Source organism: Nicotiana tomentosiformis, chromosome 3 (genome assembly GCF_000390325.3).
Source record: "Nicotiana tomentosiformis chromosome 3, ASM39032v3, whole genome shotgun sequence".
In the NCBI taxonomy this organism is placed as follows: Eukaryota; Viridiplantae; Streptophyta; class Magnoliopsida; order Solanales; family Solanaceae; genus Nicotiana; species Nicotiana tomentosiformis.
The window spans coordinates 42,843,102-42,865,048 of record NC_090814.1 but is presented as its reverse complement, the minus strand read 5'-3'; the positions used below and the strand labels follow the sequence as shown (position 1 = coordinate 42,865,048).

Genomic DNA, 21,947 nt, shown 5'->3' with positions numbered 1-21,947 from the left:
TTAATTATTGTTCAAAAGATCATCTTGTTTAATTAGTATTAATGTGGATTTTGGGTTAAGGAGAAGGAGAAGGGGAATTCAAAATACAACCCTAAAGTTTTGCTTGTTGCACAGTAGCCCAACCTATATTAATTTTGTCACGATCCAAAACCCACCAAGTCATGATGACACCTAACCCAACCTGCTAGATAAAGCAACCAACATGTAACATAACTGTAACTGAAAATTATCAAACAAATAATAAATAAGAATGCAAAAATTAATACAAAAATTCGGCACGTGGGTATGCCTCCAATGCAAAGCTCCCTCTTCATGGCTACTCAGCTCCAGAATCTGCACGCAAGGTGCAGAAGTGTAGTATGAGTACAACCGACCCCATGTATTCAGTAAGTATCTTGACTAACCTCAAAAAAATAGTGACGAGGTTTTTAAGTCAAAAGATACTCACTTGTCAAATAATCTGTGCAATATATCCAAGACTGGCAACGGAAAATATAGAAGGTAAACAATAACTATAGTTTTATTAGAACAAATGATAGCAATTTTATAAAAGTAAGGCTCAACTTCAATAACAAGTCATCAAATGGAATCGCATACATATGGCACCTCATGCCCACATTATCAATTACTCTTACACGGCAAAGGCGTCATGCAACACATATGTCACACCCGCATGACAAAGACCTTGTGCCACATTATAATCCCATTATGTATCAATTTCCAAATAACAGGTTCAAGAGAACGTTTCAAAATCAATTATAGTAATGCATGATAATAACTTTCTTTTTACTACACTCTATTATGTTTCCAATAACTCAACAGAATATGAGGTAACAACTTCACGTAAGTAAATCCATCTTGGCAAACAATCATCAAGTAATAACAGAGGCATAAATTATTATGTTAAAAATAGCGCAGCAAACCATGTAAAAATACATGTCACACATAAAGAAGTCATAAACACAACACGAATGCCCATCTTTTACCACCACACATACAAAATCAATACAAATCGCCCCCGGGCTATCACATACCATTCTAATGCCACCCTTATTTTGCTGCATGAGCATCACAATGAATATTTTCCCTTATATTGCTACACGGGCATAAGCCATCCTTATCTCGTCGCGTGCATATCAATACACACCACCCTTATGCCGTCGCACGTGCATCTAGACACCCTTATCTCATTGTATGCGCATCACAGATGAAATGCCTCCCTTATGTCGTCACATGCACATCTATAATCAATCCATGTGCCACAATTACACATCAATGCAAAGTAACAAATTATCATCAAAAGGCACATCCTCATAAGTCAACAAAAAGCGCACAAGGACATGATAACAACAACAGTGTGAATAAAGCATAATCATTGTTAAATCAAGTATAGCAACCGAGTCGAAGTAATCGTTCAAAGGATCACATATACATTACAGAGTGTACATGTCCCAATCAAGGCACATTACAAGATCAAGTTCGGATATGTATTCATAGCCTACATGTGTCTATCCCCAAGGCAAATATAGCATAAGTTTCAGGTTTGTTCATCATGTTCAACATAAAGTACCAATAGCCTCAACATTCCTCTAGCATGGTTTATAGTACTCACGAAGTCGATTAAGTCAATAACACATTGAATCAAGTAAAACACACAACCAAATAAGACATAGAGTAAGCTAGAATCTACCCCGAGAATGAATTCCCATGGCGTATGTATATACGCTTGTCTCCTCATATATATATCACCCCCGCATGTAGCAAATAATATCAAATAGTAGAAAAAATTCCCACAACCAAAGCTAGGCAAGACACTTACCTCAAACAAGCCAAATCGATACTCAAAAATTGTTCCCTTAGAAAATCACCTCCGTCCGGCTCAAATCTAACAAAAAACAACTCGATAACGTCAAACAATGCAAAAGGAATCAATTTCAATTAATAAAGTTGCAATCTTTACCCAATTTCCAAAAGTCAACCATAGGCCCTCCCGGTCAAAACCCGAGTCGAAGGGTAGATTTCAACTACTCATAACCCCACGAGTCCAAATATATGATTAGTTTTCAAAATCGAGTCCAATTCGACTCTCAAATCTCAAATTTTTATTTTTCAAAATATAGTAAAATATTCCCAAACATTTCCTTTAATTTCATGATTTTGATGTTAAAATCCACAAGAAATTAAGTTATAATATCAAAGCTGAGTGAAAATCACTTACCCAATAATTATGTGTGAAAATCCCGTCCAAAATTTGCCTCCCACCGAGTTTAGGGCTCAAAATGTGATAAAATGAGGCTAAATCCCGAAATCCAGTTATATTAAGCTGCAGATGTCGCATTTGCGACCAGATGTTCGCAAATACGACTATCGCAAAAGCGACCTCAGGTCCGCAAATGCGAAGCACACTGACACAGTTGCAATTGCGACACAGACTTCGCAAATGCGAAGTCCTTCCCAGATGGACAAATCGCAAAAGCGATCCACCCATCGTCGCAAATGCGACTTCCATCTCGCATTGCGAACACTACTCAGCTCGCTCAGACTCACAAAAAAGAAGATGACCACGGAAATGCGGTGGCCTCAAATGTGACCTGTTCCTCGCAATTGCAAGAACAACAGCACCAACAATGGCTGAAATTCCCAAACTAACCCGAAAATAATCCGAAACTCACCCGAGCCCTTCGGGATCTCGTCCAACCATACCAACAAGTACATAAAATTCATGAAAATTCGATCGCATGCTCGGATCATCAAAATAACATATAAAACCATGAATCAAATACCAAAACGCATCCAAAATCAAACTGAAACTGAAGAACTTCCAAAATTATAAGCAAGCGTCTGATTCCTACCAAATCAACTCGGAATGATACCAAACATTGCACACAAGTTCCAAATGACAAAACAGACCTATTCTAAGTCCCGAAGCCAAAATCTAAACCCGTTAGCCTCAAAGCCATCTCTCGATCAAACTTAGAAAATTTCTAAACCCTCAAATTGCCAACTTTCACCAAAAAGAGCCAAATCAATCGAGGAACCTCCAAATTGAAATCCGGGCATAAGCCCAAGTCCAAAATCACCATACAAACCTATTGAAACCCTCAAAACACGGACCCGAGACCGTTTACATAAAAGTCAAACCTTGGTCAACTCTTTAATTTAAAGCTTCCAAATATGAAATTTGCTTTCTCAAATCAATCCTGGACCTCTCGAACATCGAAACCTACCATACACACAAGTTGTAATACATCATATGAAGCTACTCGAGACCTTAAACCACCGAACGGAATGCTAAAGTTTAAAATAACTAGTCGGGTCGTTACATTCTCCCCCCACTTAAACATACGTTCGTCCTCGAACGTGCCAAGAGTCATTTTCAAGCTATAAAATCACTGTATAAACTCACCATACACATACCCACGGTGATCCCATATCACCTCAATCCATAAAAGCCCATCAACACAATCTTGACTGAATATTCTTTCTTCAACCTTACCCGCTAAGCCTTAGAACCAAATTTTGACATCTAGTTCTCCTTCTAAGATCCGATTCTCGCATATAAACATTGTATCGATCTCAACCAGCACAACAAATCATAAATATATTCACAAAACATAACCACACAACGTAACCCATCGCTCATATGCCCATAGCCATATCTCTGGCCACAATAGTTGCCCATTACCAAACCCGGTACCGGTAATCTACCTCATATCAATTAGAACCTTGTTCCAAACCTTCACAACACTGATAATGATACAAGAGGCATGTAAAAACTCATAACCACTCATCAGATGAACAAGTCATGGAGTTCTCTCTCCCGACAGGAACCATTACCAAAGCCTAAGATGACAAATGACGTTCCCATCCCAACATACCTTATCTAAGTCTGATTGCACAAATTCCAGGTCCAATAACCTCATATCACCTAGTACAAGCTGCTCGACCAACATGCCACACCCCAATGCCATCTAGAGACACATATGACGTAATTCGCACCCAACAAGCAATAACTCAAATATAACTAATGATACAAAGAGAACTAAATAAGAGAACTATATGATAAGTCCAACAAGTACAACCCCAACAACACCATACTATGAATCCATCCCACAAGAAAGAAGCAAAACACATGAAATAACCATAAATAACCTCATGCTATCATAGATCTGATGCGGTGCGTGACCCGATCCAAACATACTAATCCACATGAAATACTCATCGAGCCATAATGCTCACAACCCACAACCATATGTGTACCAACAACAAACATGCAAAATGCATGATCATAACTATAGACAAACGGATAACACAATATACCCCATATAGGAAAACCATGACCAAGGCGCAATAGACAATTCAACACCCCAAGATCCATCTCGCTTGAATCTTGCCACAAGGCCTAAACGAAATCACATCAGGCGCGGGAATAGTCAAGTAGTATCAAAACCCATCGTAGCATACGAGAGCAACACATGAAGCATACCATAACATGAATAAGTTTAACTCTAGCCGTTGAGTAAACAAAACTCGGTACGATGCATAATACACATTTTCATTAGGCCTACCAATGGGCCCCAAAATCAATTGCAATCATCCCAAATAGGTAAAAAGAAATTTCCAAAGTCCGTAGTAACCTACCCATAGCACATACTATCAGTTGACTAGCTCTTAAACATCTTCGCAGTCCGCAGCCAAGGTATAGTCTACCTCTAAGAATATCTGGTCCCTAAACCTAGAGAATACATAAATATCCATATCTGACCCCGACTCCACAACACAAATGACTGACACATCTCTCATACATCATCATCTATGGAAAATACTCACATAGATCTTCTGCGCCACATAGCAAAACCTGAACATCGGCAGTCAACATCTAGGGAATTACCGTAATACTAGTCGAGCACCCACAAGTAAAAAACAAATGCGTCTCCTAACATGCACACCCTTCTCGGGCGATACCCGGTGGTACTAACATCCTCTATACATCTAAAACCTTCCATGCCGTCTAGAACTCGTGACCGTCCTTTTAAAAACCGAACCGCAACCTTGCCCATAAAATCTCAATCCCACCTGACGTACTACTTATATCATGCTATAATCTGAAAACCACGAGGGCCCCATTCTCAACTATGAATAACTAGTAGGATATATACTCCATCAACCGAAAACCTTCCTCTATATCAAACGATAGAACAAAATCACAACACGTAACAGACTCTCCATGCTTGTGGAGCACATCTACCACAAGTCGTGGCCAAACCATTTGCAAACACTTTGGAACCCATTTGCACATAATCAAATCATTAGAACTACATCCTTCTGAATCAATCCAAGTAACGTAGACTACTAAGAGCAAGAGTACCTCAACATGAAATTGCCCGCACTGAAGAACCCTTTAATGAATCTGAAGTTGTTCATTTCTGTCATGCCCTAACATCGGGGAGCGCGACCGACGCTCAACCGAGTGAATCCGGTCGAGAAATCCTATTAAACCTTTCCTACCCGACTCATTCATAATCCAAAAAGGGATCGTATCACCATTTGTAAAACAGGGGAGAGATCAGTTATATAAATATATAAACGTTGCTAGTTCATTTTTCCTTATATACATTATGCCATAGTTGAGTTCCCAAAATACAACTCGATCCAACGACCACCCCAACATACATACATGACCCACATAAACGTCTACGGAGCCTCTAAGAGTACAAAAGAGCAACATGACAATGCCGGCAACAAGGCCCCGGCTATACCTCAAAATATGAAAACTTATACAAAAGAAGGACTACATGACCCCTGGGAGAAATGGGGCTCACCAAGACTGCTGTGAGGAGAGAAAGAGAGCACCACCTATCTACGATCGGCACTATCTGCGATGGAACCACCTATATCTATTCAAAGATGTAGCGCCCCCGGAAAAAGGGATGTTAGTACTGTCGAATAGTACTAGTATGTAAAGCAAACACCAATTTTAGTAGAATGAACAGTGAAACAAAGAGAAGGTAGTCATAATAATCAATAAGAGTTTCATAGAAATATAGAGAAAACACCAAGTAAGGGTCACATAGTTTCCAATTTAATCTTTCCATCTTTTTAGATTAATAATCTTTAGTGCCAAAGCCACAACTCACAATGCCACCGTGTTTTTACACGGAGTCCGGTCTCGGCCCGACCGGCTAAGCCATCTCAGAGACATATCCATATCCACAATGTAAATCAATAATTCCAACACAAATGCCATCATGTGTACAACATGGCGTCCGATCTCGGCCCGATCGGCTAAGCCATCTCACTTGAGACATAACCTCTTTCAATTGTTCACTAAATTTACATTTCTTTCCCATCTTTCGTTACATGGCACAAACAACCTCATTTATTAAGTAGTTCTTGGCATTTGGGAACATTTTACAATTCAAGTCTTTTACCTTTTTATCCTTTCAAATAACATCATCACATAAGGCATTGCACACATAAGGGAAGGAGCTTGGAAACAACATAATTACGTTCTCAAATAGCATGATGACATGGTAACCATCTAAAACAATTAGGGAACATGAATCTTTCAATCCAACATACTAAGGAAAACAACTCTAGTATGATCAAGTTAGAACTTACACCCATCATTCAGACACCAGGAGTTTGATTCTAAGAAGAAGAGAGTTAGGCATACATACCTCAATTGCGCTTCTTTAGACTCTACAATTGTCCGGAACCCTTAGCAACCACAATCTATTTTAGCAGTATATAAATTGAACCCAGAATTAGGAAAATATTCATAGTTCTAGCTCACTTTTTCCCCACACTCTTTATTACACATACATGCAAGATAAACCACCCTTATACCCATGAAGTATCACACTAGTACCCCATTATAGCTATGTTTAAAATTAAGAGCTGGGGTGATGAAGCCTTACCTTTTAGGATAAAGAATTTGGTGCTCTTCTTGAATATTTCCAAGCTTTGGGTGATGGTTGAAGATTAATTGATGAAAAATTAGGCCCTCCCTCTAGAACCCTCTCTCTCACTCTAGAAATATCAGAAATGAGCTTCAAAATAGACTAAATGGGTGTTTTAACGGAATGGGGGTCGGGTTTTAAATTAAGAAAAATGGTACCCCGACACAGGTCTGCGGTCCGCAAAGTGACCGCAGAAATGGCCCTCAGGGGCCTAAACCTTCGGCTCAGGTATGCGACCAGTATGCAGTCCGCATACTTGTTCTATGGTCGCATAATGCACCGCAAAACTCCCTCCGCAGAAACCCAAGAGGAATTATGCGACCGATATGCGGTCCGCATATCGATTATGTGATCGCATAATCGACCGCAAAACTGACCTCAGGTTGCCCAAACTTACTACTTCACTCTGCGGCCGCATAATGGGCAGCAGAAATGCGTTCTTCTACGAAACATTTTCCTCTCAGTCCGTAGGGTACTGTTCAATCCAAAAAAGTCCGTTCCGCGGTTCGCATGCTCCCCGCGAAGAATTTTTACTATAGTAACGCAGGAATCTATCTTGGCACCACGAAACCCCGAGTATTTTGGTTAAAATTTTTACGGGCACTTACATCCTCCCCCACTTAAGATCATTCATCCTCGAATGAGGATCAAGGTTCACTTAATACAGCTTCAGTTATGCCATATACCATCAGCCCCAAATTTGCCTAACTTCCTAATTTTCTGAAAATTTCGCCAGAGTTTCCTTTGTATTTAGGCCTATCCACCTGTCAGAGAGCCCCCGAAACACACCTTAGAAACATATATAGAGTTAAATGACACAACAAAATGCAAAATAACACCAACCGAAGCCTCATGGGGGACATATAGCTAAAAAAGAGTGTCTTTATATTAGCCGAACAAGTGATACAAACTTTAGGGGAAACAACTTCATAGAACTATTACATGGCTATTCAAACAAATGAGGGTACTTTTCTTTCATTTCATTCTCGGCTTCCCAAGTAGCTTCTTCGACTTGATGGTTTTGCCATAACACCTTCACGGATGCAATTTCTTTGTTTCTCAACTTTCGGACCTGCCTATCAAGAATAACAACCGGAATTTCTTCATATGACAATTCTTCACTAACCTCGATGGTCTCAACCGGCACAATAGCGGACGAATCTCCAACTACCTTCTTCAACATGGACACATGGAATACCGGGTGTGCTAATGACATCTCAGGTGGTAGTTCAAGCTTGTACGTCACCTGACCTATCCTTTGAATGATTCTATACGGCCCGACATACCTCAGACTTAATTTCCCTTTCTTTCCAAACCGCATGATCCCCTTCATGGGAGATACCTTCAAGAACACCCAATCATCTTTTTTGAACTCTAAGTCTCTGCGACGAACATCCGAGTAGGATTTTTGACGACTCTGAGCAGTTTTCAACCGCTTTTTTTATGATCTTAACCTTTTCCATAGCCTGATGCACAAGGTCTGGTCCTATTAGTTCAGCTTCTCCAACCTTGAACCACCCTATCGACGATCTACATCTTCTATCATACAAGGCCTCAAACGGTGCTATCTGAATACTAGCATGGAAGCTGTTGTTATAAGCAAATTCTATGAGCAGCAAATGATCATCCCAGCTACCCTTGAAGTCAAGCACACACGCACGCAACATGTCCTCAAGCGTCTCAATAGTCCGCTCTGCTTGCCCGTCAGTTTGTGGATGGAAGGCCGTGCTAAGATTTACCTGCGTACCCAAACCTTGCTGAAATTTCTTCTAGAAATTAGCTGTGAATTGGGCCCCTCGATCGGAAATGATGGAAACTGGAGTGCCATAAAGCCTGACTATTTCCTTGATATACAATTGAGCATATTGTTCCGCAGTGTCGGTAGATTTAACTGGTAAGAAATGTGCTGATTTTGTGAGTCGATCCACGATCACCCAAATTGAGTCAAACTTACACGGAGTGCACCGTAACCCTACCACAAAATCCATATTGATCATTTCCCATTTCCACACTGGAATTTCTATACTCTGTTCTAACCCACCGGGCCTTTGATGCTCGGCCTTCACCTGTTGACAGTTTGAACATTTTGCCACAAAGTCCGCCACACCCCTCTTCATGTCATTCCACCAGTAAACTCCCTTGAGATCATGATACATCTTTGTAGAGCCTGGGTGCACAGAATATCTAAAAGTATGAGCTTCTGCCATGATTCTTTCCCGAAGACCATCTACATTTGGAACACATAGTCGTCCTTGGTACCGTAATGTACCGTCATCCATGCCAAGAGAAAAAGTAGTAGTCTTATGTTTATGAATCCCTTTCTTTAGCTGCACCAACACTGGATCACTGTAGTGCTTCTCCTTGACCTCCGTCACAAGCGATGATTCTGCCCTATTCCGCATAATCACTCCCCCTTCACTAGAGTCCGTAAGACGAACTCCCAAACCGGCTAACTGGTGAACCTCCTGGGCCAAGGGCCTTTGACATGCCTCCAAGTGAGCCAAACTACCCATAGATTTCCTACTAAAAGCATCCGCCACCATATTAGCTTTCCCCGGATGATACAAAATGTCGATGTCATAATCTTTGAGCAACTCAAGCCACCTTCTCTGCCTTAAGTTCAATTCCTTCTGCTTGAAAATGTATTGAAGACTTTTGTGTTTTCGTGAATACATCTGCATGGACTCCATACAAATAATAACGCCAAATTTTTAATGCAAAAACCACCGCCGCAAGCTCTAAGTCATGAGTTGGATAGTTCTTTTCATGATTCTTAAGTTGCCTTGAAGCATATGCTATAACCTTACCATGTTGCATTAATACACACCCAAGACCGATCCTTGAAGCATCGCAATACACCACAAACCCCTCGGTACCCTATGGCAGGGTCAATACCGGCGCCGAGGTTAATCTTGATTTCAATTCCTGGAAGCTCCTTTCACAAGTATCGGACCACTGGAACTTAACCGCCTTCTGTGTCAATTTAGTCAATGGTGAGGCAAGTGTGGAGAACCCCTCCACGAACCTCCTATAATACCCAGCCAAACCAAAGAAACTGCGAATCTTTGTTGGAGTAATAGGTCTAGGCCAATCCTTCACCGCCGCAATCTTTTGAGGATCAACCTTAATTCCTTCTCCAGAGAGGACATGACCCAGGAATGTAACAGATTCAAGCCAAAATTCATATTTCGAGAACTTTGCATACAATTGGTGTTGATGAAGAGTCTGCAAAACTGCCCTGAGGTGGTTGGCGTGATCCTCTCGACTTCGTGAATATACAAGGATGTCGTCAATGAATACTATCACAAAGGAGTCAAGAAACGGCTTGAAGACCCGATTCATAAGATCTATGAAAGCTGCTGGGGCATTTGTTAGCCCGAAAGACATTACCAAAAATTCAAAGTGCCCATACCGGGTTCTGAAAGCTGTTTTCGAAATATTGTGCTCCCTTACCTTCAATTGATCGTACCCGGACCGCAAATCAATTTTGGAGAAGAACTTAGCACCTTGTAATTGATCAAACAAATAATCTATTCTAGGCAACGAGTATTTGTTTTTGATTGTGACTTTGTTGAGTTGCCGGTAATCAATACACATCCGCAACGATCCATCTTTCTTTCTGACAAAGAGAACCGGTGCATCCCAAGGCGACACTCTCGGTCAGATGAAACCTTTCTATAGAAAATCCCTTAGTTGTTCCTTTAGCTTTTTTAATTCTGCTGGCGCCATTCTATAAGGTGGAATGGATATAGGCTGCGTGCCCGACATCACATCAATCTTAAAATCAATCTCCCTGTCTGGAGAAATTCCAGGGAGCTCATCCAGAAATACATCGGGGAATTCATTCATAATTGGTACAGATTCAAGGGTAGGCACCTCAGCAGTGGTATCCGAAACTCGGACCAAATGATAAATATACCCCTTCCTGATCATCTTTGTGGCCTTAAGGTAAGAAATAAACCTACCTTTTGGCATAACATTATTCCCCTCCCACTCAACAGTTGGCTCATTAGGAAACTCAAGCCTCATAATTTTGGTCCGACAGTCAAGTTTGGAAAAACATGAATAGAGCCAATCCATTCCCATTATTACATCAAAATTAATCATCCATAGTTCAATAAGATTGGCCATGGTATCCCGATCATGCACCGTGACAACACAATCCATATAAATCCGTACGGCCACAATAGACTCGCCAACTGGAGTAGATACAGAGAACAGCTCATGAAGCTGTTCCAGTCCTATCCCGAAGCTCGTAGCAACAAAAGGAGTAACATAGGACAAAGAAGATCTGGGATCAATAAGGGCATACACATCATGAGATTGAACAGTCAATATACCTGTGACGACATCCGGGGAAGCCTCTGCACTCTGTCGACCACTCATAGCATAAAATCGGTTGGGTTCTCCTGAACTCTGTGCACCACCCATGGATGTACCATGCCCTGCGAGTACTGAAGAGCCTCGAGCTGGAGGGTATGCTGAAGATGTGGCAGCTGTAGGACTGGATGACTGAGCTGTGCCCCTATCTGTACCCTGGTGGGATGCACAACACTCCCTCTGAATATGGCCTCTCATTCTGCATCTGTGACATACTGGCATGTACAGGTAGCAGACTCCCGAATGTATCTTCCCACACTTAGGGCATGGGGTCCTCTGCTGCTGCTGGAATCTCCCTCCTGATCGGTCCTGATGATGGGACCCCATGCTGCCCTGACCGGGCCTAAAGCGAGTCCCTTGCTGCTGACCGTGCCCTGATGGCAGGGCACTAGCTGAAGACTGAGCATAAGACTGGGATGGCCCTGATGATCCTCCCCAAAAAGCTGATCTCCCACCTCCGAATGAATCCCCAAGGTTGCCACTGATCGGGCCCTACTACTACTATCTCGTTCCATCTTGAGCTTTAACTTTCGAGCCTCCGTAGCTTGGGCAAATGCCACCATCCTTCCATAGTTCATGTCAGAATTTAGAGCAGCTGTGGTAGCCTCATTAATAACCAAAGGGCTAAGGCCCTGCATAAATCAACGCACTCTTGCCTCCATAGTCGGCATCATATGAACAAAATACTTCGACAGGCGCACGAACTCCATGTGATACTCCTACACATTCCTACTACCCTATTTAAGGGTCTCAAACTCCAAAACACGGTCTGCCTTAGTCTCGGCAGGCAAGAAATGGTCTATGAAGGCATCCGCGAACTCACTCCATCTCGCCGGAGGGCTCTTCTCCTCACGGGAATCCTCCCACATCTTAAACCAGGAATATGCCACCCCTTTCAAACGATAGGAGGCCAACTCTACTCCCTCCGTCTCAGTAGCACGCATAACTCGGAGAGTCTTATGCATCTCATCAATGAAATCCTGAGGGTCTGCCCCGGGATCAATACCTATGAACACTGGAGGGTCTAACTGAAGGAACCTGTTTACCCTGGAACCGGAAGAATCTCCTTGCAAGCTAAATGAGGTGGGTACAACATTTGACCTTTGAGCCTGGGAAGCTACTAACTGAGTCAGCATCTGAATAGCTCCTCTAAGATCCCCATCATAAAATACTGAGTCCTGGAGCTGGGGCTGGAGGTAGAACATGTATATCGGCGGGGGGGGGATTGTGGCACCCTCCGCGGGTGTAGGAACTGGGGTAGTCTGTTCTGGAGTAGACGAATCAGGCAGTGTGATAGTAGGGGGATTATCCTCACCCACATTATCAAGTAAGGGATCAACAACCATTCCCGGTGTGGCATTGGCTTCTTGGCCAATTCTCGCTCTCTTCTTAGGTGCCATTTACTGAAAGTTAGAACAATGATCAAGTTAGGGGAAAACAACCTCACGTTCCGCTATATTGCACGATATAGAACAACAATGAAGGGTATCATTCTTAAATGTCCAAGTAGCCCCCTAATTATATATGTGGTCGACAACACACCGATAAGAAGGGCTCTACTAGACACGGCTCCGAGATATCCTAGGACACTTTAAAACCTTAGGCTTTGATACAAAGTTTGTCACGCCCCAACCTCGGGGAACGCGACCGACGCTCAACCGAGTGAACCCGGTCGAGCAAGCCTATTAAACCTTTCCTACCTGACTCATTCATAATCCAAAAAGGGATCGCATCACCATTTGTTAAACATGGGAGAGATCAGTTATATAAATATATAAACGTTGCTAGTTCATTTTTCCATATATACATTATGTCATAGTTGAGTTCCCAAAATACAACTTGGTCCAACGACCACCCCAACATACATACATGACCCACATAAACGTCTACGGAGCCTCTAAGAGTACAAAAGAGCAACATGACAATGCCGGCAATAAGGTCCCGATTATACCTCAAAATATGAAAACTTATACAATAGAAGGACTACACGACCCCTGGGAGAAATGGGGCTCACCAAGACTGCTGTGAGGAGAGAAAGAGAGCACCACCTATCTACGATCGGCACTATCTGTGATGGAACCACCTACATCCATTCAAAGATATAGCGCCCCCGACAAAAGGGACGTTAGTACTGTCGAATAGTACTAGTATGTAAGGCAAACACCAATCTTAGTAGAATGAACAGTGAAACAAAGAGAAGTTAGTCATAATAATCAATAAGAGTTTTATAGAAATACAGAGAAAACACCAAGTTAGGGTCACATAGTTTCCAATTCAATCTTTCCATCTTTTTAGATTAATAATCTTTAGTGCCAAAGCCACAACTCACAATGCCACCGTGTTTTTACACGGAGTCCGGTCTCGGCCCGACCGGCTAAGCCATCTCAGAGACATATCCATATCCACAATGTAAATCAATAATTCCAACACAAATGCCATCATGTGTACAGCATGGCGTCCGATCTCGGCCCGATCGGCTAAGCCATCTCACTTGAGACATAACCTCTTTCAATTGTTCACTAAATTTACATTTCTTTCCCATCTTTCGTTACATGGCACAAACAACCTCATTTATTAAGTAGTTCTTGGCACTTGGGAACATTTTACAATTCAAGTCTTTTACCTTTTTATCCTTTCAAATAACATCATCACATAAGGCATTGCACACATAAGGGAAGGAGCTTGGAAACAACATAATTACGTTCTCAAATAGCATGATGACATGGTAACCATCTAAAACAATTAGGGAACATGAATCTTTAAATCCAACACACTAAGGAAAACAACTCTAGTATGATCAAGTTAGAACTTACACCCATCATTCAGACACCAGGAGTTTGATTCTAAGAAGAAGAGAGTTAGGCATACATACCTCAATTGCGCTTCTTTAGACTCTACAATTGTCCGGAACCCTTAGCCACCACAATCTATTTTAGCAATATATAAATTGAACCCAGAATTAGGAAAATGTTCATAGTTCTAGCTCACTTTTTCCCCACACTCTTTATTACACATGCATGCAAGATAAACCACCCATATACCCATGAAGTATCACACTAGTACCCCATTATAGCTATGTTTGAAATTAAGAGCTGGGGTGATGAAGCCTTACCTTTTAGGATAAAGAATTTGGTGCTCTTCTTGAATATTTTCAAGCTTTGAGTGATGGTTGAAGATTAATTGATGAAAAATTAGGCCCTCCCTCTAAAACCCTCTCTCTAACTCTAGAAATATCAGAAATGAGCTTCAAAATAGACTAAATGGGTGTTTTAACGGAATGGGGGTAGGGTTATAAATTAAGAAAAATGGTGCCCCGACATAGGTCTGCGGTCGCATATGCGACCACATAATGGTTATGCGGTCCGCAAAGTGACAACAGAAATTGCTTTCAGGGGCCTAAACCTTTGGCTCAGGTATGCGACCAGTATGCGGTCCACATACTTGTTCTACGGTCGCATAATGCACCGCAGAACTCCCTCCACAGAAACCTAAGAGGAATTATGCGACCGATATACGGTCTGCATATCGATTTTGCGATCGCATAATCGACTGCAAAACTGACCTCAAGTTGGCCAAACTTACTGCTTCACTCTGTAGCCATTATGCGGTCCGCAGAGTGATTATGCGGCCGCATAATGGGCCGTAGAAACACGTTCTTCTATGAAACATTTTCCTCTCAGTCCGTAGGGTACTGTTCAATCCAAAAAAGTCCGAACCGCGACGAGCAAGCTCGCCGCGAAGAATTTCTACTATCGTAACGCAGGAATCTATTTTGGCACCACGAAACCCTGAGTATTTTGGTTAAAATATTTATGGGTCCTTACAATTTCACCTTTCTAATACCGCAATTTAGAATCAATAATGATATATAATACCGCAAGTCTCGACATCATCCAATGTAAGCCTCAAGTCCTAACCATACTCAAATTCGAAAATCCTTAAATATCACATATGAGTCCTGAACCCGTTGGAACCTTCTCAAAAGTCATTCACCTTGCTCTAATCATCCTTGATGAAACCTTCCTCAAACCATAACCAATCCACTAGCACATCCTAGTCCTATATCACGCATGACCATGCAATCCGATCATCAATAGCAGACTCCCCCACTTGGCTCGAGGCCATAGAACATATCATTTATAACCCTTCGTACCCTTCCTTTATAACTGTCCCGATCTCGCTCTGCTAACCAACTAAATACTTTATAAACTCATGTAACACCAGTCATAAAACACTCCAAAGACTCTGCCAAGTTCATACTCATCCTTATGACAGTTGTGCAGACTTCTTCAAGCCCTCCGAAATGGTAGCATACTCGCTTTGTTGAATAGAAGCCTCATATAAATCACACAACCTCAAATCCCACCAGCTAGCCTCAAATCAACATCTTCCCATGATCCTAATATGGTCACAATAATTAGGAAACCAACTAATCCTCTCGAGCCTGTACTTATCAACCAAATACAAGAATTCACTGCATACCACAAAGGAACAACTGAAAGATCTACCACTGCATCCGCTTCTAAGACTAGGCCACATCGCAACGATAATCAAGCATTCATAGCCCTTCGTACTCCATCCATAGCATAACAAGTCGTTGGTGTATAGCAGATACTGAGTGCGCAACATCACATACGAGTGAATGAAATAAAATTGAAGGTACATGCTTCAAGATGAAACAAGGTTGCTCGATAAGTAGATAAAGATGTGAAGTTTCCTAGATGCCCTGTAGCCTCTCGAAGAAAAGTATGGACGTCATCATACCGATCCGCAAGACTCTACTAGATAATTGTTCATGACTCGTAAAACCTATAAAGCTAGAGCTCTGATACTAACTTGTCACGACCCGAAATCCCACCGATGTCATAACGGTACCTAACCCAACCCGCTAGGTAAGCCAGATAGTATAAGTCACTTCAACATGAGGAATCATCATTATTAAAATAAAATTGCAATAGAATTTAATACAATTACTATGAGGATTTGCAGTACATGTCATCAGCCAATATAATTTAGATTTACTAAGCTGGTGAAATGATTTCAATACAACATCTGTTTGAAAATTACATAAATAAAAATAAAATCATAAAATACCAGGAATAACAAGTAGCATGAATTCGGCACGTGGGTACACCTCCAATGGAAAGCTCCTCTTCACAGCTACCCAGCTCCTGAATCTGCACGCAAGGTGCCGAAGTATAGTATAAGTACAACCGACCCCATGTACTCAGTAAGTATCTTGACTAACTTCAGAGGAGTAGTGACGAGGTTTTTAAGTCAAAAGATACTCACTTTCCAAATAACCCGTACAGTATATCCAAGACTGGGAATGGAAAGTATAATAAATAAGCAATAACTATAGTCTTATCAGAACAAGTGATAGAAATATACTACAAGTAAGGCTCAACTTCAATAACAAGTCATCAAATGGAATCACACACATATGGCATCTCGTGCCTACATTATCAATTACCCTTTCACGGCAAAGACTTCGTGCCACACACATGTCAAACTCGCATGGCAAAGACCTCGTGCCACATTATAATCCCATTCCGTATCAATTTCAAAGTAACATGTTCAAGAGAAATTTTCAAAATCAATTATAGTAATGCATGATAACATCTTATTTTTTACTACAATCTGTTACATTTCCAACAACTCAATAGAATATGAGGTAACAACTCCACGTAGGTAAATCCATTTTGGCAAACAATCATCAAGTAATAATAGAGGCATAAATTAGCATGTTGGAAACAATGTAGAAAACCATGTAAAAATGCATGACACACAGAAAGAATTCATAATCACAAAAAGAATGCCCCTCTTTCACCACCACATGCACATAATTAATACAAATCACCCCCGAGCTATCACATAACATGCCCACAATGCCACCCTTATATCGCCGCGTGAGAATCACAATGAATATTTCCCCTTATATTTCTACACGCGCATAACCCACCCTTATCTCGCCAGGTTTGCATCAATACACACCACCTTTATGCCGTTGCACGCGCATCTAGCCACTCTTATCTCGCCGCATGCGCATCACAAATGAAATGCTTCCCTTATGTCGCAGCATGCACATCTAAAATCAATTCGCACAACATGTACACATGTGCCACAACTATAAAACAATGCAAAGTAACAAATTATCATCAAGAGGCACATCCTCATAACTCAACAAAAAGCGTACAAGGACATGATAACAACAAAAGTGCGGATAGAGAATAATCATTGTTAAATCAAGTATTGCAACTGTCACAACACCAAAATCCTTCCTTAAGGATCGTGATGGTACCTAGTCTCTAAAATTAGGTAAGTTGATCACTTACAATAGTTAAACTAAATATTATAAAGCAGAGTTTAATGCAAATGCTAAAATAAAGGTGATACAAGCCAACACAACAATAATCACAACAAATCCCCAAGACTAGGTAGTACAGTGTCACGAGCTCTAACTGATTACATAAAACATCTCAAGTACATTATTGTTGGGATAGAGAATTAACAGTATAAGTGTAAGGAAAGGACTCCAAGGGGTTGCGACGAACAATGTAGCTCTACCTTAAACCCTTGCGATTAAAGAAACTTTCACAGCTTGGGTCCGCTACCTCCAACACCTGGATCTGCACAAACATATATAAAAGTATAGTATGAGTACACCACGATCGGTACCCAGTAAGTATTAAGATTAACCTCAGTGAAGTAGTGACGAGGTTTAAGTCGAGACACTCACTAGTCAAATATAACCTGTGCAAAATGACAAAGACCGACAAAAGGAATAATAACATAAGGCAATAACTGAATCTCATCAGAATAAATGATAACAATTTAGAACAAATAAAGGTCCAGTCTCGACGACAAGTCATCTGGTTGAATCACACACATATGGCACCTCGTTGAATCACACACATATGGAACCTCGTGCCCACATTATCAATCACTGTCGCACAGAAAAGACCTCATGCCACAACATAAGTAACACCTGCACAAAAAAGACCGTGTACCACAATATAAGTCATACTCACATGGCAAAGACCTCATGCCACTATATAAGTCATACTCGCACGGCAAAGACCTCGTGCCACAATATAAATCACACTCGCACGGCAAAGACCTCGTGCCACCACGTATATCGTACCCGCATCAGTTACGTATAACATGTTCAAGAGGGATTTAACAAGAATCAATTAAAGTAAAGCACGATAATGACTTTCTTTTACTTTAATCCGTTATGTTACCAACAACTCAACAGAATACGAGATAACAACTCCATGTAGGAAATTCCACTTTGGCAACCAAATCACCAAGTATTACCAGAAAAGATTAGCACATTAGAAACAACACAACAAAACATGTAAAATGCATGACATACACAAGGAAGTCAGAAACTGTTCCAACACAAGAATAACAACAATAATCACCCCGAGGTACCACACCTCATAATCACAAATCACAATTCAAAATTTACCCTTATGACGCCGCGTGAGCTTCACATTTAAAATATTTTTTCCGAAATAGCTTCACACACTTTAGCCCCCTTATCTCGCTACGTGTGCATCACAATGAAGTATTTTCCCTTACTTGCACCACACGCATAAGCCCCCTTATCTCGTCGCGTGCGCATCACTATTCATGTTGACTGTATATTTTGATGCTCTATATTTAAAATTAACTTCTGCAGTCTTCCTAGTCATTAAATGGTAAAATATAGCATTTTTGCATATTTTTAACTTTAATGTAATTTATTGCTAATAATTCCTATTTTTCAAAAAATATAGGAATGTTTATCATTTTATTGTAATTAATTAAATACTACATTCGTGCATTTTTTAAAAATTCAAATAATTTATTGATAACCTATTTTCAAAATATTAGGATTTTTCTATCAATTTATTATCACTTAAAAAATAATAAAATAATTACTACACCACTATTGTAGTAGTTGGCATTTTCAAATAAATATCGCAAGCCATATTCTTTCTTCAATTAAATAATCATCTTTAATTTATAGCACAATCTATTAATTACACGAAAGTGAGTAGAATTTATTTAAAAATACAGATCAAATCTAGTTAAATCATATGTCTTGTCAATACCTATGTGACATGACAGTTGATGTGACTAAACATGTGACATGACACCTGATGTGACATGACACCCTTTTACCCAATGGGTAAAACCTTTATTCAAAAGGTAAAGACCATTGGTTTGTCTTCTCCTGTGAGCTACATAAACTGCACTGATACATACATATACACAGGCAAAATAAAGAGTGTCCGATATTCGGCCTGTGATTTTTAAGTTAGTGGTTTTATATTTAGACCACATATTTTCTTTTATATTTTACCTTTATTTTTACTTTAAATGAGCACCACATATTTTTTTAACTGCACCCACTACATAAACTACACACTACATACATCATAATATACTTTTATTTTTATAATACCCCATCAGATTTTTGCATAAAAGGGACAAAAACCTAATAGATATTATCTCATTATCTCAAATTAAGAGAGATCAGCCTCTACTCCCTCACTCCATGCCTTCTTTCTCTCTCAAGGATCCGACCACCATGACAGAAGTCGGAATCCGCCCACCTACTGCCGCCGCCGAATTTTATCACTGGCAAGCTGGCAACGATCACCACTGCGACCATCTCTCTCCCTTTCTTTAGCTACTTCCATCGCTGCTCCTCACTGGTTAGTCAGTCGCCGGAAAACATAGCGGGGAAACTCAGATTTATATCTAACCCCAAAACTCCACATCTGGTCGGACTTACGCTTGCCGGCGGCCTCTTATTTACTGCCTCCGTTCATCGCTGCTCCGGCGTAACTGTTGAAGTGGCATTTTGTCGTGACTATTTATCGCCTCACCAGAAATGGTACTAACTCCGACGACCTCTCTTGCTCGTCCACTTTTGCTGCTCTATATGTTCTTTGACTAATTATTTTTGACGTTTTAATTCGTTTCTTGGTTGCCACTGTTTTGAGGGACGCATTTGATCGTGATTTCCATTATGGCCATAAAACTCGTTGGAAAATAGTCGTCGTTGCCGCTGCTGCTGCATTGTTGCCTTTGATTGTTGCCTTGCCGGAAAACCTGCTACCCTATTATGTTTATGGGTTTTGTTGTTGTTCTCTTTTGCTGCTATTTATTTGTCTCTCTATTATTTTTGTAATCGTTGCCTTTGTAGTGTTGTTGCTACTATTTTTGTTATATTGTTAGTTTGACTATATTGGTGTTTCCTTTACGAGTTTCTTTTGAGATTGAAAATTGCAGGTTAGTAGAGAAATATTATGTTGTGAGGCCTATAAAAAAGATATAAATTTTGAGGCCTTATGATGGTACTTTGACTGATAGAGGACAAGATACTACACAGTCCCTCGGATCCGGAACAAAAATATATTTTATGAGGTAATGGCGAAAGCTGAAGAAAAAGAGAAGACGGGAATGAGATAATCCATGCTTTGGAAGGCAACACGGTTGGCTGCTGGAGTTACAACCAAGTCGGTGTTAACATTCTAGTGTCTATTCGCTTCGACATACACTATCCGAGCCTCCCAAAATATTTCCAAACCATTTTCAAAAGCAAAAACAATTTTTCAAAAACATTTTTCAAATAATTTCCAAACAACAATTTTCTAAAATATTTTTAAATAAAATCATTTCAAAATATGTTGTTACGACCCTATCGGTTGTGTTATGTATTGTAGCCCCATTCCCCTATTTGTTGCCACTTCTATGCTCATTTGTGGTTATGTGACTTGCCGAGTTGGTTGGTTTGGTTTCGGGAATAATTCAGAGTGAATTGAGACACTTAGTCCTAAGGTTGAAGGCTTAAATTGAAAGAGTTGACTGAAGTTTGACTTTTGTGTAGACGACTCCGGAATGGAGTTTAGATGGTTAAGATAGCTTCATATGGTACTTTTGGACTTAAGTGTATGTCCGGATATTGGTTTGGAGGTCTGTAGGTCGGTTTGAGGCTTTTTGGCTAAAGTTGGCAAGTTGAAGGTTTGGAAGGTTGAGAGGTTTGACCGAGAGTCGACTTTGTTGATATCGGGTTCGAATTTTGGTTTCAGGAGTTGGAGTAGGTCTGTTGTGTCATTTATGACTTGTGTGAAACAATTGAGCTTATTCGGGATTGGTTTGATATGATTTGGTAACAGTTTTAGAAGTTGGAAGTTCATTAGTTCATTAGGCTTGAATCGATGTGCGATACGTGATTTTGGTGTTGTTTGATGTGATTTGAGGCTTCGAGCTAGTTCATATCATGCTTTAGGACTTGTTGGTATGTTGTGATGGGGACTCGTGGGCCTCAGGGGTGTTTCGGATGGTTAACAAATCACTTTTGGAATTGTTGTTGATTGCTGAAGGTGTAAGGCTTCTAGTGTAATCACATCTACGGTGGGCTTGGCCGCAGATGCGGAGCTGCAGGTGCGACTGGAGAGTCGCAGAAGTGAAGTGGGAAAGCCTAGGGGAAGTCTGTAGATGCGGACCATTTGATTGCAGGTCCGTGTATGGGATGGGCTGGTGAAGGTAGCAGGTGCGAAGATTGACCACATCTGCATGCCCGTAGATGCGGATAAGTGATCGTAG

The 21,947-nt window shown here is 40.7% G+C and overlaps 1 protein-coding gene across 1 annotated transcript; it reads right to left on the bottom strand.

The window, feature by feature from the left end:
* Positions 1-10,637: 10,637 nt before the first annotated feature.
* Positions 10,638-11,540, bottom strand: LOC138907710 (uncharacterized). Its single transcript, XM_070198317.1, has 2 exons — positions 11,303-11,540; positions 10,638-11,161 (listed from the first exon to the last, which is right to left on the bottom strand). The coding sequence occupies exons 1-2, from the start codon at positions 11,538-11,540 to the stop codon at positions 10,638-10,640; spliced, it is 762 nt and encodes a 253-aa protein (XP_070054418.1).
* Between the last annotated feature and the right edge of the window lie 10,407 nt (positions 11,541-21,947).